Here is an 18,631-nt window from a genome sequence, read left to right on the forward strand (position 1 = left end):
GTTACTGAACGGCTGTAGGGTCTCAGAAGACCCCTTCCTCTCACTGGGCCTCTGTCTGCTCATCTCTACAATGTCCGTGTCACTGGATGACCTGAGAATGAGCTCTACCGGGGTGGGGGACGGCAGAGCCGCTCTCAGGGGCGGGGACCTTAGCCGGGGGGGGGGGTGATGAGCCCTCTCCCCGAGGGAAGGATGACAGGGGCTGGGGGCTGGATAGGAATGGTAGGCTGAGACCTGGGGACAGGGGTCTCAGCATAACTTCTAGAGGGAGGTGGACAAGAGTGAGAGGCTGGTGGAGCCCTTGGGGTCTGGTGCCCACTTTGTGGACCTGACCTCCTGCCCACCCTGTAGCCAGCACGGGTCTCTTGTGCCATCAGGCCTCCTCAGAGGAACAGCATCCTCTGCATTCTCTCTCCATCTCCGAAAGGGGAAAGCCCAGCCTGGCCCATTCAGTAAGCACGAGGCCACCACTGAGCCATCTACCTCTAGGAGGCCAGTGACCTGGGGAGAATGGAGGTGACCGCTGGGACCATGGAAGGTTGGAGGAGAAACGTTTACTTACCACCGTCTTTCCGTGCTATTGACACAGGGCCTGGGGAAAGGCAGTCCATGGCTCTCTCTTACCTCGGAAGGGCGCTGCACTGCTCTGATGGTAAGGTGATGCCATCCCGGGTCTGGCAGAAGACTTGTCTGTGCTGCACGGCGAGGCGAGGCCCGACGCAAGGCCCGTTGCACTGGGAAGCAGAAACAGGTGACACACACGTTAGCCAAGTCACAGGACAGGCTGCAATGCCCAGGCTGCGTGGGGCAAAAGATCCTTGTGCAGGGGCTTGTTTGAGGCCCTGAGATCACTTATCTTGCCCCTCTTTACACCAACTTAAAGGATATCCACCAGCACATTTTTGCTTAGTCCATAGTGGGAGGCTTAGCTTTGCTGTGGTCTGTGAGTATTCTGCTAGCAAATGGCTAATGGCAGTATAGAGCCAGTCAGAGATGTCAGCCCCCTCCCAGAGTAACCATATGGAAGGTTAATCTTGGCATAATGGACTAGGAATGTGGTGGTAGGCTTTAGAGTTGAACACCTCTAAATAAGCCCCTCTTCCTTCCCTCCTTCAGTCCAGAGGGTAATTTGGTTTATTGTTTTCTTGCTAAATTCGTCCAAGAAACCAAGTCCATGATTTCTTTCCTTTCTTTGGTTTCATTTTCTCCAGGATAAACCAAGGGTGGCTGAACAAAGGTAGACTTAGGTGTGTATAGTTAGTCCATGCTCGTGGAGATCGTTAAGCTCTCCCCAGCGCTGGCAGAGCCAGACCATCGTGGCAAAACCCGCCACCAACGATGGTGTCTGTAAAATACGAAACACCTGCTATTTGAGTAGGGTAAAGGGACAGACATCCCTCGGAGGTCACTTTAGAGCAAGGGCTCTTAAACTTGGAAGTATCTGGACTCCTAGGGGTCCACAGGGGAGCTGTTGACCCTTAAAATTATAAGCAGCAATCCTGTTTTGTGTAACATTTTATTTATTGTTTTAGTCTTTGAGCCCTTCACCCATTATTTCCACACCCCACCCCCGCCTCTGGCAACACCAATCTGTTCTCTGTATCTATGAGCTTGCTTTTTTTAAAAAAAAAAAAATTCCACATATAAGAGAGATCATTTGGTATTCGTCTCTCTCTGTATGACTTCTCTAACTTAGCGTAATGCCCTTGAGGTCCGTTCATGTTGTCGCAAATGGCAAGATTTCATTCTTTTTGACCGTATACATGTGGGATTATTTATGACCTCTTTGTGTTCATCTTATTTGGAGCCCTATTTGGAGCCCTGGAGCTGGGTGTCTGGTTCCTTCCCCAGGTTAGGGAATCTTTCAGTATTTCTTCAAACAGGATTTCTGCCCCTTTCTCACTTTCTTTTCCTTCTGGGACCTATGTAATGCAAGCCCTTTAATCTAGCATCACTTTTTTTCCTTCTCTGATTAGGTGAGTTCCACTGCCCTGACTTCTAATTCACTGAGCCTTTGTTTGCTTCATGTAGTCTGTTGTTGAACACCTAAACAATTTTCAGTTAATGTGTTCTTCAGCTCTGACTTCTATTTGGTACTTTTTAATATTTTCTATCATCACTTTGTTGAATTTCTCACTCTGTTCACCCATCTTAATTCATCCATGCTGAATTTCTAAAGGCTCTCAGGGAACGCCAATGTTATTGGTCCATGGACCACACTTCAAAGAGTAGCAAGCCTTGAGGCATTACAAATTACAGGGAACTGCTTGATCTCAAAATCCTTTTAATATAATTTTTTATAAATTTATTTTATTTTTGGCTGCATTGGGTCTTCGTTGCTGTGCTCAGGCTTTCTCTAGTTGTGGCGAGCTGGGGCTACTCTTCATTGTGGTGCACAGGCTTCTCATGGCGGTGGCTTCTCATTGCGGAGCATGGGCTCTAGGCACGTGGGCTCAGTAGTTGTGGCTTGCGGGCTCTAGAGCACAGGCTCATTAGTTGTGGCGCACGGGCTTAGCTGCTTCGCGGCATGTGGGATCTTCCCGGACCAGGGCTCGAACCTGTGTCCCCTGCATTGGCAGGTGGACTCTCAACCACTGCACCACCAGGTAAGCCCCCCTTTTAATATTTTTGCATTGGTGATATATTGTTGGGATGTGATTCAAACTATAGATGCCCACCAAACCTCCATATTCCACTCCTGTAAGAATGAAAATGATAATAGTTTCTGACAAGAAAATCCTTTTGGAAGAGTGTCATTCAAAGATCTATTCCTTCACCTTCCTACCTCTTTGAAGTCTTTGAAAACCATGCTGGTTTTGGTCTAAGTAGAACTAAGACCACCTTCTCAGTTCTAACAACCTGGCTTCATGTAATAATTCAACATTCTTCTTTTAATCCAACATACATTTATGAGGCACCTGCCTTGGGTAGGGAATGTGTTCCATAAAAGCGTATGTGAAAGAATGATGGCAAAAACAGCCCTGGAATGTTTGCAGGAGAATTATATGAGAGGTAGAATTATAAATGTGGCTGTAAAACATGTGCCAGATCATGAGAAACATTGTAAGCTGTCTGAGGAGTTTGCTGTCTGAGGAGTTTGGATTTTCTTATGAATGCCACTTTGTTGGGGTGGGGGAGGGGAGGCACCTAGAAAGGTTTTTAAGTGGGAGTGTCACCATCAGAGTTACTCTTTAAAAAGATCATTCTGTCAGCAGTACAGTAATTGAATTGGAAAGTGAATAGACTGGAGAAAGTAATCTAGGTAACAAATTTTGCTGATCAAAATGAAGGCACTGGGCAATGGAACTGGAGAGGAGATTCTATGAAAGTATGATTCGCATGGCTTCAGTGGTGCCTTGACGGGGATAAAAGACAGGGAGGGAGCTAAGATGAGTCTCGGGTTTATGGACTGAACATAAAGATAAGAATTTGTTTTGAAGATGTTTTGTATGAGATGTTTGTGAAATATCCAAATATATATGTTCATTAAGCAGGTGGATATATAGATCTGTGACTTAAAAGAGAGCTGTGCTAAACACTAGCCATTTGAAAGTCTTCAGTAGACCAGTGGTGGCTAGGAGTCATAGGTAGTATAACCCAAGGGGAGGGAAAGCATGAGATGAAAAGGCTTAGGGCAGAACCCTGAGGGACACTGCAGGAAGAGGAGAAAAAAAGGAATTAAACTGCAGGAAAGGAGAAAAGAAAGAACTTAGAAAATGTATTCACAGAGACCAACAAAGGAGTTTCCAGAAAGGAAAAAGGGTCAGTAGTATCAAAATGTGTCAAAAAGAACAAACAAGATAGAGTAAGAATTGGCAGTACCCAATGGAACCTGACTTATAGGCTGCACTGGTGACCCCGTGAAGGGCAGTTTCAGCGTGGCAGTTGGCACTGAAGTCAAACCAGCAATGAGTAGAGAAACAAATGAGAGTGGAAGAAATAGGGCTCCCGGAGACATATCACTCCTTCAAGAATTCCCAGTTGTGGTCAAAAGACATCAGCAAAATGGCAGACTAGGTAGCTCTAAGTCCTCATTCACACACAGAAATATCAAAAAGCAACTGGAAACTGGCTGAACTAATCTTATAGGAATTCTGAAAAAGTCAAAGGCCTACAGCAACCTAGCAAGTGCCCAATAAAGAAAACTGCCCCCCATCTTTATTGGAGTATAATTGCTTTACAATGTTGTGTTAGTTTCTGCTATACAACAGAGCGAATCAGCCATATGCATACATATGTCCCCATATCCCCTCCTTCTTGAGCCTCCCTCCCACCCTCCCTACCCCACCCCTCAAGGTCGTCGCAAAGCACCGAGCTGATCTTCCTTTGCTATGTAGCAGCTTCCCACTAGCTATCGATTTTACATTTGTTAGTGTATATATGTCAATGCTACTCTTTCACTTTGTCCTAGCTTCCCCTCCGCCCCCTGCCATGTCCTCAAGTCTGTTCTCTATGTCTGTGTCTTTATTCCTGCCCCTAGGTTCATCAGTACCATTTTTTTAGATTCCATATATATGCGTTAGCATATGGTATTTGTTTTTCTCTTTCTGACTAACTTTGCATGACAGACTCTAGCTCCATCCACCTCACTACAAATAACTAACTCAATTTCGTTCTTTTTTTATGGCTGAGTAATATTCCATTGTATATATGTGCCACATCATCTTTATCCAGTCATCTGTTGATGGACATTTAGGTTGCTTCCATGTCCTAGCTATCGTAAATAGTGCTGCAGTGAACACTGTGGTACATGTATGTTTTTGAATTATGGTTTTTCTCAGGGTATATAGCATGGCAGTTTTGGTCTAGAGGCAGCAGTAGCCCATTTTCCTCCCACCATCTGTAGGGAGCAGAGAAGATCCTATTTGCAGTATGTAATGTTCTATCCTGTCTGTCAGAGGGCTACCTGAAGGACTGGTCTCTGTCTCATCTAACTCAGGTATCAAGTGGCAGCCGCTACTTGTGAAAGCTGCAAGGGGACTACAGACACTTGGGGCAGGAGATTACAGATGGAGACATGCAATAGACCACCTAAGGCCCTGGGGACAACCTGGGGTGAGACCATCTTGGAAATTAAGACATTCAAAAGCAGCCATATATAAAGGGGAATTCTGAAAGTCACAAGCAGGCCCAGGCAAGACATATGCTCAGGAAAGATCTGAGAAGACCTTAAGCTTTCATCTCAGGCTGATCCCGCGGTTCAGAGAACACCCAGTTAAGCAGGGAAGGTGTGCACAGGCACAGAGAAAGTATATTCAAAGACTGGGAGAGATGTCTGTTTTTTTCAATGCCCAATTTCCAAGAATAAATCATAAGCACTTCAAAGAAACAGGAAATCATGGCCCATTCAAGGAAGAAAGTGAAGTGGCAGAACCAGCCCTAAAGAAGCAGGGCATCAAATGTATTAAACAAAGACTTTAAAACAACCATCATAAACATGTTAAAAGATCTAAAGAAAAACATGAATAAAGGAAATCAGAAAAAATGATATTAACAAAGAGTTAGTAGTTATAAAAAGAAACTAAACAAATTGTAGAGCTAAAAAATACAATATCTGAATTGAAAATTTCACTAGCAGAGTTCAACAGCAGGTTTGAGTACACAGAAGAAACAATTAGCAAACCTGAAAACAGGACAATTGAAATTATTGAGTCTAATTAGCTGAAAGAAAAGACATGACAATGGGACCAACATATACACATGTAGGAGTCCCAGAAGAAGGAGGGAGAGAGAAAGGGGCAGCAAGATCATTTGAAGAAATAATTGCCAAACATTTCCCAAATTTGATGAAAGATACAAATCTAAAAATCCGAAAAGCTCAACAAATTCCACGTAGAATAAACTCAAAGGGAACCACACTGAGATACAGTATAATGAAATTGTCTTACAAATAAACACAAAGAATCTTGAAATCAACAAGATAGACTCATCAGGTACAAGGGATCCTCAAAAAGATTAGCAGATGATTTCTCAGCAGAACCCTTGCAGGCCAGAAGGTGGTAGGAGAATTATATCTTTAAAGTGCTGAAAAGAAAAAAAATAAACTATGTACCTAGAATTCTATATCCAGTGAAACTGTCGTTCAGAAATGAGGGTGAACTTAAGATATTTGCAGATAAGATGAGAGGGAGTTTATTACCACTATACCTGACTATAAGAAACATGAGAGACCCTCAGGTTAAAATGAAAGGATGCAAGACAGTAACTCCAAGCCATAAGATATAAAGATTGCCAGCAAATGTAAATACATGAGCAAATGTAAAAACATGAGCAAATATAAAAATTAGTATTATACTTTTGGTATGTAACTCCACTTTTTATTCTCTATAGGATTTAAATGACAAAATGCATTAAAAATAATTATATATCTGTAAGTGGATATGCAATGTATAAAGATGTAACTTTTATATTATTAACATATAGGAAAGGGGACAGAGCTCTATAGAAATAGAGTTTGTGTGTGTGGTTGAAGTTAAGTTGCTATAAATTAAAACTAGATTGTTATACCTTTAGAATGTTATATGTAATTCCAAGAGCAACGACAAATTAAATACCTACAGACTATACTCAAAAAAAACCCCAAAACCAAAACATCAGCTAAACACTAAAGAAGGCAGTAATGAAGGTAATGAATGGGGGAAGCTATAAGACACCTAAGACAAATAACAGTGGGAAAAGTAAGTCCTTCCTTATCAGTAATTACTTTAAATGTAAATGGAAAACACAAGCCTCTCCAATCAAAAGGCATAGATTGGCAATCTATCTACAAGAGACTCACTTTATTATTTTTAATGTATTTTAAAAATTGAAGTATAGTTGACTTACAATGTTGTGTTTCTGGTATACAGCAAAGTGATTCATATATGTGTATATATATAATTTTTCATATTCTTTTCCATTATAGGTTATTACAAGATATTGAATATAGTTCCCTGGGCTATACAGTAGGTCCTTCTTGTTTATCTATTTTTAAATAGTTTAATTTAAAAAATTTATTTTATATTGGAGTATAGTTGATTTACAATGTTGTATTAGTTTCATGTATATAGAAAGTGATTCAGTTATACATATACCCATTCTTTTTCACATTCTTTTCCCATAGGTTATTACAGAATATTGAGTAGAGTTTCCTGTGCTATACAGAAGGTCCTTGTTGGTTATCTATTTTAAATATAGCAGTGTGTACATGTCAATCCCAAACTCCCAATCTATCCCTCCCCCACCCCACCCTTCCCCCCTGGTAACCATAGGTTCGTTTTCTAAGTCTGTGAGTCTGTTTCTGTTTAGTAAATAAGTTCATTTGTATCATTTTTAAAGATTCCTCATATAATCAATATCATATGATATTTGTCTTTCTCTGATTTACTTCACCTAGTATGATAATCTCCAGGCCCATACATGTTGCTGCAAATGACATTATTTCTTTCTTTTTAACGTCTGAATAATATTCCATTGTATATATGTACCACGTCTTCTTTATCCATTCCTGATGGACATTTAGGTTGCTTCCATGTCTTGGCTATTGTAAGTAGTGCTGCAATGAATATTGGGGTGCATGTATGTTTTTGAATTGCAGTTTTCTCCAGATATATGCCCAGGAGTGAGATTGCAGGATAATATGGTAGTGCTATTTTTAGTTTTTTAAGAAACCCACATATTGTTCTCTATAGTGCTTGTACCAATTTACATTCCCACCAACAGTGCAGGAGGGTTCCCTTTTCTCCACACCCTCTCCAGCATTTATTGTTTCTATACTTTTTGATGATGGCCATTCTGCTGGTGTGAGGTGATATCTCATTGTAGTTTTGATTTGCATTTCTCTAATGATTAGTGATGTTGAGCATCCTTTCATGTGCCTGTTGGCCATCTGTATGCGTTCTTTGGAGAAATGTCTAATTAGGTCTTCTGCCCATCATTTGATTGGGTTGTTTGTTTTTTTTAATATTGAGCCCCATGATCTGGTTGTGTGCTTTGGAGATTAATCCCTGTGGGTTGCATTGTTTGCAAATATTTTCTCCCATTATGTGGGTTCTCTTTTCATTTTGTTTATGGTTTCCTTTGCTGTACAAAAGTTTTTGAGTTTAATTAGGTCCCATTTGTTTATTTTTGTTTTTATTTCGATTACTCTAGGAGACAGATAGAAAAAGATACTGCTGTGATTTATGTCAGACTGTTCTGCCTGTGTTTTCCTCTAAGGGTTTTATGGTGTCTGGTCTTACATTTAAGTCTTTCCATTTATTTTTGTGTATAGTGTTAGAGAATCTTCTAATTTCATTCTTTTACATGTAGCTATCCCGTTTTCCCAGCACAACTTATTGAAGAGACTATCTTTTCTACATCGTCTAATTAATTGACCATAGATGCGTGGGTTTATTTCTGGGCTTTCTTTCCTGTTCCGTGATCTGTATTTCTGTTTTTGTGCCAGTACCATACTGTTTCAATGACTAACTTTCTGGTATGATCTGAAGACAGGAAGCCTGATTCCTCCAGCTCCGTTTTTCTTTCTGAAGATTGCTTTGCCTATTTGGGGTCTTTTGTGTCTCCATACAAATTTTAAGATTTTTTGTTCTAGTTCTATGAAGAATGCCATTGGTAATTTGATAGGGATTGCACTGAATCTGTAGATTGCCTTGGGTAGTAGAGTCATTTTGTCAATATTGATTCTTTCAATCCAAGAACATGGTATATCTTTCCACCTGTCTGTGTCATCTTTGATTTCCTTCATCAGCATCTTACAGTTTTCAGAGTACTGGTCTTTGGTCTCCTTAGGTAGGTTTATTCCTAAGTATTTTATTCTTTTTGATGAGATGGAAAATGGGATTGTTTCCTTATTTCTCATTCTGATCTTTCATTGTTAGTGTATAGGAATGCAAGAGATTTCTGTGTATGAATTTTGTATCCTGCAACTTTACCAAATTCATTGATGAGCTCCAATAGTTTTCTGGTAGCATCTTTAGGATTTTCTATATATAGTATCCTGTCATCTGCAAATAGTGACATTTTTACTTCTTTTCCCATTTGGATTCCTTTTCTTTTTCTTCTCTGATTGCCACAGCTAGGACTTCAGGATTATGTTGAATTAAAGTGGCAAGACAGGACACCCTTGTCTTCTTCCTAACCTTACAGGAAATGCTTTCAGTTGTTGACACTGAGTATGGTGTTAGCTGTGGGTTTGTCATATGTGGTCTTTATTATGTTGAGGTAGGTTCCCTCCATGCCCACTTTCTGGAGAGTTTTAATCATGAATGGGTGTTGAATTTTATCAGAAGCTTTTTCTGCATCTATTGAGATGATCACATGGTTTTTTAATTCAATTTGTTGATGTGGTGTATCACACTGATTTGAGGATATTGAAAAAATCCTTGCATCCCTGGGATAAATGTCACTTGATCGCGGTGTACGATCCTTTATTGTTGGATTCAGATTGCTAGTATTCTGGTGAGGTTTTTTGCATCTATGTTCATCAGTGATATTGGCCTGTAATTTTCTTTCTTTTTTGGTATCTTTGTCTCATTTTGGTATGCTGGTGACCTCATAGAACGAGTGTGGGAATATTCCTTCCTCTGTGATTTTTTGGAATAGTTTCAGAAGGACAGGTGTTAACTCTTCTCTAAATGTTTGATAGAATTCACCTGTGAAGCAGTCTGGTCTTGGACTTTTGTTTCGTGGAAGTTTTTAAATCACCGTTTCAATTTCAGCACTTGTGATTGGTCTGATCATCTTTTCTATTTCTTCTTGGTTCAGTCTTGGGAGAGTGGGCCTTTCTAAGAATTTGTCCATTTCTTCTACGTTGTGCATTTTAATGGCATAGAGTTGCTTGTAGTACTCTTATGATCCTTTGGATTTCTGTGGTGTCCGTTGTAGCTTCGCCTTTTTCATTTCTAATTTTATTGATTTGAGGCCTCTCCCTCTTTTTCTTGATCAGTCTGGCTAAAGGTTTATCAATTTTGTTCATCTTCTCAAAGAACCAGCTTTTAGTTTCACTGATCTTTTCTATTGTTTTGTCATCTCTGTTTCATTTATTTCTGCTCTGATGTTTATGAATTTCTTTCTTTCTGCTAACTTCGGGTTTTGTTTATTCTTCTTTCTCTAGTTGCTTTAGGTGTAAGGTTATATGAGATTTTTCTTGTTTCCTGAGGTAGGATTGTATTGCTGTAAAATTCCCTCTTAGAACTGCTTTTGCCACATTCCATAGGTTTTGGATTGTCAGCGTTTTTTTTTGTTGTCATTTGTCTCTAGGTATGTTTTGATTTCCTGTTTGATTTCTTCAGTGATCCATTGGTTGTTTAGTAGCATATTGTTTGTTTAGCCTCCATGTGTTTGTGTTTTTTCTGTAATTGATTTCTAATCTCTCTCATAGCGTTGTTTCAAAAAAGATGCTTGATATGATTTCAGTTTTCTTAAATTGATCACAAACATGATCAAGTTTATAGCAATACAGTATACAAGGAAATAATGTCATGTGCAGCAATATTACTCAAACATTAAAAAGAAGGAAATAATGTCATGTGCAGCATTAAAAAGCAGCAATAATGTCATTTGCAGCAATGTCATTTGGAGATTATCAATCATACTAAGTGAATAAATCAGAGAAAGACAAATATCATATGATATTGTTTATATGAGGAACCTTTAAAAATGATACAAATGAGCTTATTTACTAAACAGACTCACAGACCTAGAAAATGAACCTATGGTTACCAGAGGGGAAGGGTGGGGTGGGGGAGGGATAGATTGGGAGTTTGGGATTGACATGTGCACACTGCTATATTTAAAATAGATAACCAACAAGGACCTTCTGTATAGCACAGGGAACTCTATCAATAGTCTGTAATAACCTATGGGAAAAGAATGTGAAAAAGAATGGGTATATGTATAACTGAATCACTTTCTATATACATGAAACTAACACAACATTGTAAATCAACTATACTCCAATATAAAATAAAAAATTAAAAAGAAAGATCTCAAAGTACCTAACTTTAGCCCTTAAGGAACTGAAATAAGAAGGGCAAACTAAACCCAAAGCTAGTAGAAGAAAGGAAATGATAGAGTGGAGATAAGGAATAGAAAAACAGTAGAGAAAATCAGGGAAACCAAAAATTAGTTCTCTCTAAAGATCTACAAAATAGACAACTTTAGCTACATTGACTACAAACAAAATAGAGCATTCAAATTATTAAAATCTGAAATGAAAGTGTCAACATTACTACTGATTTTATAGAAATTTAAAAAATATTAAATGAGAGTACTATGAACAGCTATACACCAATAAATTGGATAACCTAGATGTAATGGACAATTTCATAGGAACATACAACCCACCAAGACTGAATCATGAAGAAATAAAAATATGACTAGACCGATGAGTGGTAAGGAGATTGAATCAGTAATCAAAGACCTCCCAACAAAGAAAAGCCCTGTACCAGAAAGCCTCACTGGTGAGTTCTACCCAATATTTAAAAAAATAATTTATACCAATTTTTCTCAAACTCTTCTTGAAATTTGAAGGGGAGGGAACACTAACACTCCGTAACTCATTCTATGAGGCCAGCAATACCTGATACCAAAGCCAGACAAAGCTGCTATAAGAAATGAAAACTAAAGAATAATATCTCTTCTGATTATTGATGATGAAATCCTGAATAAAATACTAGCAAACCAAATTTAGCAGCATAATAAAAGGAATAAACACCAGGAAGAGGTAGGATTTATTTTTGGAATGTAAGGATGTTTCAACATATGAAAATCACTATAATATACCACATTAGCATAATGAAGGGAAAAAACACATGATCATCGCAACAGATGCAGAAAAAGCACTTGACAAAATTCAACATCCTTTCATGATAAAAACACTAAAAAAACTAGGAGTAGAAAGAAACTACTGCTACCTCAAAATAATAAAGACCATATATGAAAAACCCACAACTAACATCATCCTCAATAGTGAAGACTAAAAACTTCTCCCCTCAGATGAGGAACAAGAATGCAGTGTTCAGCATTCTTGGACATAGTATTAGAAGTTCAGAGCAGTTAACCAAGAAAAAAAAGAAAAAAGCCATCCAAGTTGGAAAGGAGAAGAAGCAAAATTATCACCGTTCACAGAGATACATTAAAAACCCTTAAAATCCCAATGAATGAACTCAAAGTTGAAGGATACAAAATCAGCATATAAAAATCAGTTGCACTTCTATAAATGAATGATGAACAATCTGAAAAGGAAATTAAGAAAACAATTCCATTTATGATAGCACTAAGAATAAAATACCTAGGAATAACCAAAGAGGCAAAAGACTTGTACATGGAAAACTATAAAAAGAAATTAAAGACACATAGCTGAAACAATCTTGAAAAAAAAAAAGTTGGAGGTCTTAAACTTCATGATTTTAAAACTTACTATAAATTCAGAGTAGTCAAAACAGTGTAGTTCTACCATGCAGACAGATATGTGGACCAATGGAACAGAATAGAGAGCCTAGAAACAAACTTGCATATATAGTCAGATGAAGTATGCCAAGATCTTTTAATGGGGAAAGGACAGTCTTTTTAACAAATGGTTCTGGCAAAACAATATCCACATGCAAAAGAATTAGGCTGGATCCTTACTTTACACCATATAAAAATTGTCTCAAAATGGATCAAAGACTTAAATGTAAGCGTTAAAACTGTTTGAAGAAAACAGAGGGGAAGAGCTTCATGTTATTGGATTTGGCAATCATTTCTTGACTATGACACTAAAAGCACAGGCCACAAGAAAAAATTAGATAAGCTGGACATCATCATAATTAAAAGCTCTTCTTCATCAATGGACACTACCAAAAGAGTGAAAAGGCAACCTACAGAATGGGAGAAAATATTTGAAAATCATAAATCTGATAAAGGATTAATATTCAGGATATATCAAGAAGTACAACTCAACAACAAACACAAGGCCTTGAATAGACATTTCACTAAGGAAGATGTATGAATGGGCAACACACACATGAAAGTATGTTCAACATCACTAGTAATTATGGAAATGCAAATCAAAACCACAGCTCAATACCACTTCACATTCACTAGGATGTCTACTATCAAAAACCCAGAAAATAACAAGCATTGAAGATGTGGGAAAATTGGAACTTTGGTGCACTGATGGCGAGAATGTGAAATGATATAGCTGCTATAAAGAACAGTATGGCAGTTCCTCAAAAATTAAACATAGAATGACCATATGATTTAGCAGTTCCACTTCGGGGCATATACTCAAAAGAATGAAAGCAGGAACTTGAACAGATACTATACAAACATGTTCAAACTAGCATTATTCATGATAGCCAAAAGATGGAAACAACCCACATGCCCAGTGACAGATGGATGCATAAACAAATGTGATATATACTTATACTGGAATATTATTCAGCCTTAAAAAGGAATGAAATTCTTATACATGCTACAACATGGATGAATCTTGAAAACATTAAAGTGACAGTAGCCAGATACAAAGGGACAAATACTGTATGATTCCACTAAACTAGTGTAGTCAAATTCATAGAAACAAAGTAGAATAGTGGTTACCAGTGACGGGGAGAAAGGGATAATGGGGAATTATTGTTTAATGGGTACAGAGTTTAGTTTGGGATGATGAAAAAGTTTTAAAGATGGATAGTGGTGGTAGTACAACAATATGAATGTACTTAATGCCACTGAATTGTACACTTAAAATAGTTAAAATGTATATTTTATCACAATAATTTAAAGAAAAGGACTTCCAGTTGTCCATGTCAAGGGGGCATTTTTACATTTTCCCTACCCTTGGTGTGTTTGTGAACAACATTGTCATGCTGGATCCTTCAGAGCCTTACTCTTTTATCTTCTCAGTTCATACCTCCTAGCATCACCTGGTCAGACAAAAAGATGTGGTTGGCAAGACTTTGGTATATTTGGCCGTAGCAGAAGGAGCAGTAACTGGCTTTGGACATATTTGCCTGACCAAGAGGACTGCTTTTACCTTAAATGCTTCTTCAGTGGTTGGTAGCCTTTCAGGTTCTTTAAGCATTTGGTGAAACCTGGAGCCTCTTGGTAAAAAAATGTCAATAAACACAAGATTTGGGGTTCCAGTTTAAGATGATGATACAGGAAAATCCTGAATTTACCTCCTCCCACAGATACGCTGAGTCTACATCTAGATATGGAACAATTTCTTCTTAAAAAATCCTAAAGGCTGCCTGAGTGACAACCACACATTAGGCAAACAAGAAGAAAACCGCATCAAAGCAAGTAGGAGGGACTGGGACATAAACCCTGCCCCCAGTGAGGTGACCAACAATTGGGAGAAAACTCAAAACCTGGAGCTTCTCCCCAAGGAGCAAAGGGTTCAAACTCTACATTGGGACCTGTATCTGAGAGATGAGCCCCCCCAACATCTAACTTGGAAAACCAATGGGGCTCACAGCTTACGTCCCAGGACCCAACTCAGAGACAGCTGATCATACCCAGACTTAAAGTAAAGGAGGCTCACCTGCTTATATTAAAGCATCAGCTTGAGGGCAGATATCTAATTTAACACACAAATCTAGAAGCCTGCTGGAGCACTCTCCAGGACTGAGACTTGTGGGCACCATCTTCACACTCTCCTTTTGCCATGTTCCAGAGCACCAGTATCTCCTGGAAGGGAGCTTTCGCATGTATTTGGTGCCCCAATCTTTGTGGCTGCTGCCCAGGGAAGGCCTCTTGACTGCCTGGTTCTGGAGGCTAGGGGAGTTTGAATTCTTGGTCCCAAGGAGCTGTAATAATCAATGTCACCCCACAAGGAGCCCAAACCACTGTCTGCTGCCAGGGGACACCACTACATAGCCTGACTCTTGACAGCCAGTGGGGCGTATGCTTGTGGGTCCTACAGGACTATAACCAATGGAGAAAAGCGTTCTTAAACCGCTATCACCCCTAGGGCTCAGCAAGAGGCAACAGAGCCAGAACCTTGGTATATCTATGAAGGAGCCTTATTAGCCAGTCATCATGGCTGCAGTCTGAGAGGTAGACTTCTAATTAAACATGCATCTAGGGACTGACTGTAATCCTTTCTAGAGACCTCAGAGGGTAGGCAATAACTTTGCACTCTCCCTCTGCTGTGCTCCAGAGCACATGTTTCCTGGAGGGGAGCTTTACATGCAGCTGGTGCCCTGGTTTTTATGTCTGGTGCACTAGTTTTTGCAGCTGCCACTCCAGGGATGCCCCTTGATTGCCTGGCTCAGGTGATCAGGGGAGCTTGAATTTCAGTGTCCCATGGGACTGTGGCAATCAGATAGCTGGTTCTTGGAAGGCTGCCACCCCTAGGGCACTGTGCACACAGCAGACTGAGGAACATCCCCCAGCCTTTCTGTGGAGGAATCCTCTTTATTTGTACTGGAGCTATGGCCTGAGGGGCAGGCTTCAGGTTTGGCACACATCTATTGGACTACAAAACTACTCTCAAGGAATGTAGGCTGTGGGTGCTGTCTTTGCACTCTCCCTCTGCATTGCTCCAGTATCTCTTAGGAAAGAGCTTATATACTCATCTAGACCCCTGATACGTGCAGCTGCCATCCAGGGAATACTACTGATCACCTGGTCACTGTGAGCTATTAAAAATATAATAGGCTGCTGTGACAAGCACAAAGGTTTGAGAGATGACCAAGAGCTGGGACAGAGTTGAAAGACAATGTTCACCTCCTACATGAGGCCACTCCTTCAAGACTGGGAGAGGTGGTTGTTTCATCTACAGTATGGAAACCAACACAAAGAGTTAAGCAAGATGAAGAAACAGAAATATGTTCCAAATGAAAGAACAAGATAAAACCTCAGTGTGTGGTGGGGGGCAGGGGAGACCTCAATGAAATAGAGCTAAGGTATTTACCTGAAAAAGCGTTCAAGGTAATGGTCATAAAGATACTCATAAAACTAGGGAGAAGAATGGATGAACACAATGAGAAATTCAACAAAGAGATAGAAAATATAAAAAAGTACCACAGAAGGCACAGAGCTGAAGAATACAGTTACTGAACTGAAAAATACACTACAGCAGACTAGATGAAGCAGAAGAAAGCATCAGTCAACTCAAAGACAAGGCAGTGGAACTCACCCCCCAGCCAAAAAAAAAAAAAAAAAAAAAAAAAAAGAATAAAACCCAGTGAAGATAGCTTAAGGAGCTGTGGGACATCATCAAACACGTTAACATTCAGATCATAAGGGTCACAGAAAAAGAAGATAGAAAGGAGCAGAAAACTTATTTCAAGAAACAATGGCTGAAAACTTCACTACTCTGGGAAAGAAAATGGACATCCAGTTCCAGGAAGCCCAGAGTGTTCCAAATAAAATAAACCCAAAAGAGACATTATAATTAAAGACATAATTAAAACGTCAAAAGTTAAAGACAAGGAGAGAATCTCAAAAGCAGCAAGAGAAAAACAACTTGTTAGGTATAAGGGAGTGCCCAGAAGACTACAGCAGATTTTTCAGCAGGATTGGTAGGCTAGAAGGGAGTGGCACAGTATCTTCAAAGTGCTGAAAGAAAAAAACTTCCAATCAAAAATACTCTACCCAGCAAAGTTATCATTCAGAATTGGAGAGAGAGACAGTCATCGGCAGTGTCTAAGCTGAGGTGCTGGTGCAGTCATTTTGCACTAGGAACTCTCATGTGAAGAGCCCAGTGCAGTACCTCCACATGTGGTACCCTATGAGCAAGTGAAACTAGACTAAGCACAAAGGATGAAAAAAGGATAGACTGGTTGTACTCAGCATAGGCCTGCATGATACAGTGCTTTGCAGCCAAGACAGGAAACATCTCCTGGAAATAAAAATACTTGGAGAGAGTATCTTTGTACTGACACTGTTTAACGCATCACCAGAGGAAGGAACCAAGATGGCGGAGTAGAACGACATGCTCTCACTCCCTCTTGTGAGAATGCCAGAGTCACGGCTAGCTGCTGGACAATCATCGACAGGAGGACACTGGAGCTCACCAGAAAGGGTACCCCACATCCAAAGACAAAGGAGAAGCCACAATGAGACAGTAGGAGGAGCGCAATCACAGTAAAATCAAATCCCATAACTGCTGGTTCGGTGATACACAGACTGGAGAACACAGAAGTCCACCCGCTGGAGTGAAGGTTCTGAGCCCCACATCAGGCTTCCCAACCTGGGGGTCGGGCAATGGGAGGAGGAATTCTTAGAGAATCAGACTTTGAAGCCTACTGGGATTTGATTGCAGGACTTCGACAGGACTGGGGGAAACAGAGACTCCACTCTTGGAGGGCACACACAAAGTAGTGTGCACATCAGGACCCCGGGAAAGGAGCAGTGACCCCAGGGGAGGCTGAGCCAGACCTACCTGCTAGTGTTGGAGGGTCTCCTGCGGAGGTGGGGGGTGGCTGGGGCTCACCATGGGGACAAGGACACTGGCGGTGGAGGTTCTGGGGGGTGCTTCTTGGTGTGAGCCCTCCCAGAGTCTCTCATTGGCCCCACCAAAGAGCCCAGGTAGGCTCCAGTCTTGGGTTGCCTCAGGCCAAACAACCAACAGGGAGGGAACCCAGCCCCACCCATCAGCACTCAAGCAGATTCAAGTTTTACTAAGCTCTGCCCACCAGAGCAACAGTCAGCTCTACCCAAACCAGTCCCTCCCATCAGGAAACTTGAACAAGCCTCTTAGATAGCCTCATCCACCAGAGAACAGACGGCAGAAGCAAGAAGAACTACAATCCTGGAGCCTGTGGAACAAAAACCACATTCACAGAAAGATAGACAAGATGAAAAGGAAGAGGGCTATGTACCAGATGAAGGAACAAGATAAAACCCCAGAAAAACAACTAAATGAAGTGGAGATAGGCAACCTTCCAGAAAAAGAATTCAGAATAACGATAGAGAAGATGATCCAGGACCTTGGAAAACAAATGGAGGCAAAGATTGAGAAGATGCAAGAAATGTTTAACAAAGACCTAGAAGAATTAAAGAACAAACAGAGATGAACAATACAATAACTGAAATGAAAACCACACTAGAAGGAATCAATAGCAGAATAACTGAGGCAGAAGAACGGATAAGTGACCTGGAAGACAGAATGGTGGAATTCACTGCTGCAGAATAGAATAAAGAAAAAAGAATGAAAAGAAATTAAGACAGCCTAAGAGACCTCTGGGACAATATTAAATGCAACAACATTCAGATTATAGGGGTCCCAGAAGGAGAAGAGAGAGAGAAAGGACCAGAGAAAATATTTGAAGAGATTATAGTCAAAAACTCCCCTAACATGGGAAAGGAAATAGAGCCACCCAAGTCCAGGAAGTGCAGAGAGTCCCATACAGGATAAACCCAAGGAGAAACATGCCGAGACACATAGTAATCAAATTGGCAAAAATTAAAGACAAAGAAAAATTATTGAAAGCAGCAAGGGAGAAACGACAAATAACATACAAGGGAACTCCCATAAGGTTAACAGCTGATTTCTCAGCAGAAACTCTACAAGCCAGAAGGGAGTGGCATGATATACTTAAAGTGATGAAAGGGAAGAACCTACAACCAAGATTACTCTACCCAGCACGGATCTCATTCAGATTTGATGGAGAAATCAAAAGCTTTACAGACAAGCAAAAGTTAAGAGAATTCAGCACCACCA

The 18,631-nt window shown here is 40.1% G+C and overlaps 1 protein-coding gene across 1 annotated transcript in view; it reads right to left on the minus strand.

Annotated features, from left to right (window-relative positions):
• Positions 1 to 18,631, minus strand: part of ADAMTSL1 (ADAMTS like 1) — a 468,040-nt gene that overhangs the window by 4,980 nt on the left and 444,429 nt on the right. Inside the window, exon 27 of the mRNA XM_079927992.1 lies at positions 625 to 734. Coding sequence (XP_079784118.1) covers positions 625 to 734 — 110 coding nt within the window. The remainder of the gene's footprint in view (positions 1 to 624; positions 735 to 18,631) is intronic.

Source organism: Stenella coeruleoalba (assembly GCF_951394435.1).
Source record: "Stenella coeruleoalba genome assembly, chromosome: 7".
NCBI lineage: Eukaryota > Metazoa > Chordata > Mammalia > Artiodactyla > Delphinidae > Stenella > Stenella coeruleoalba.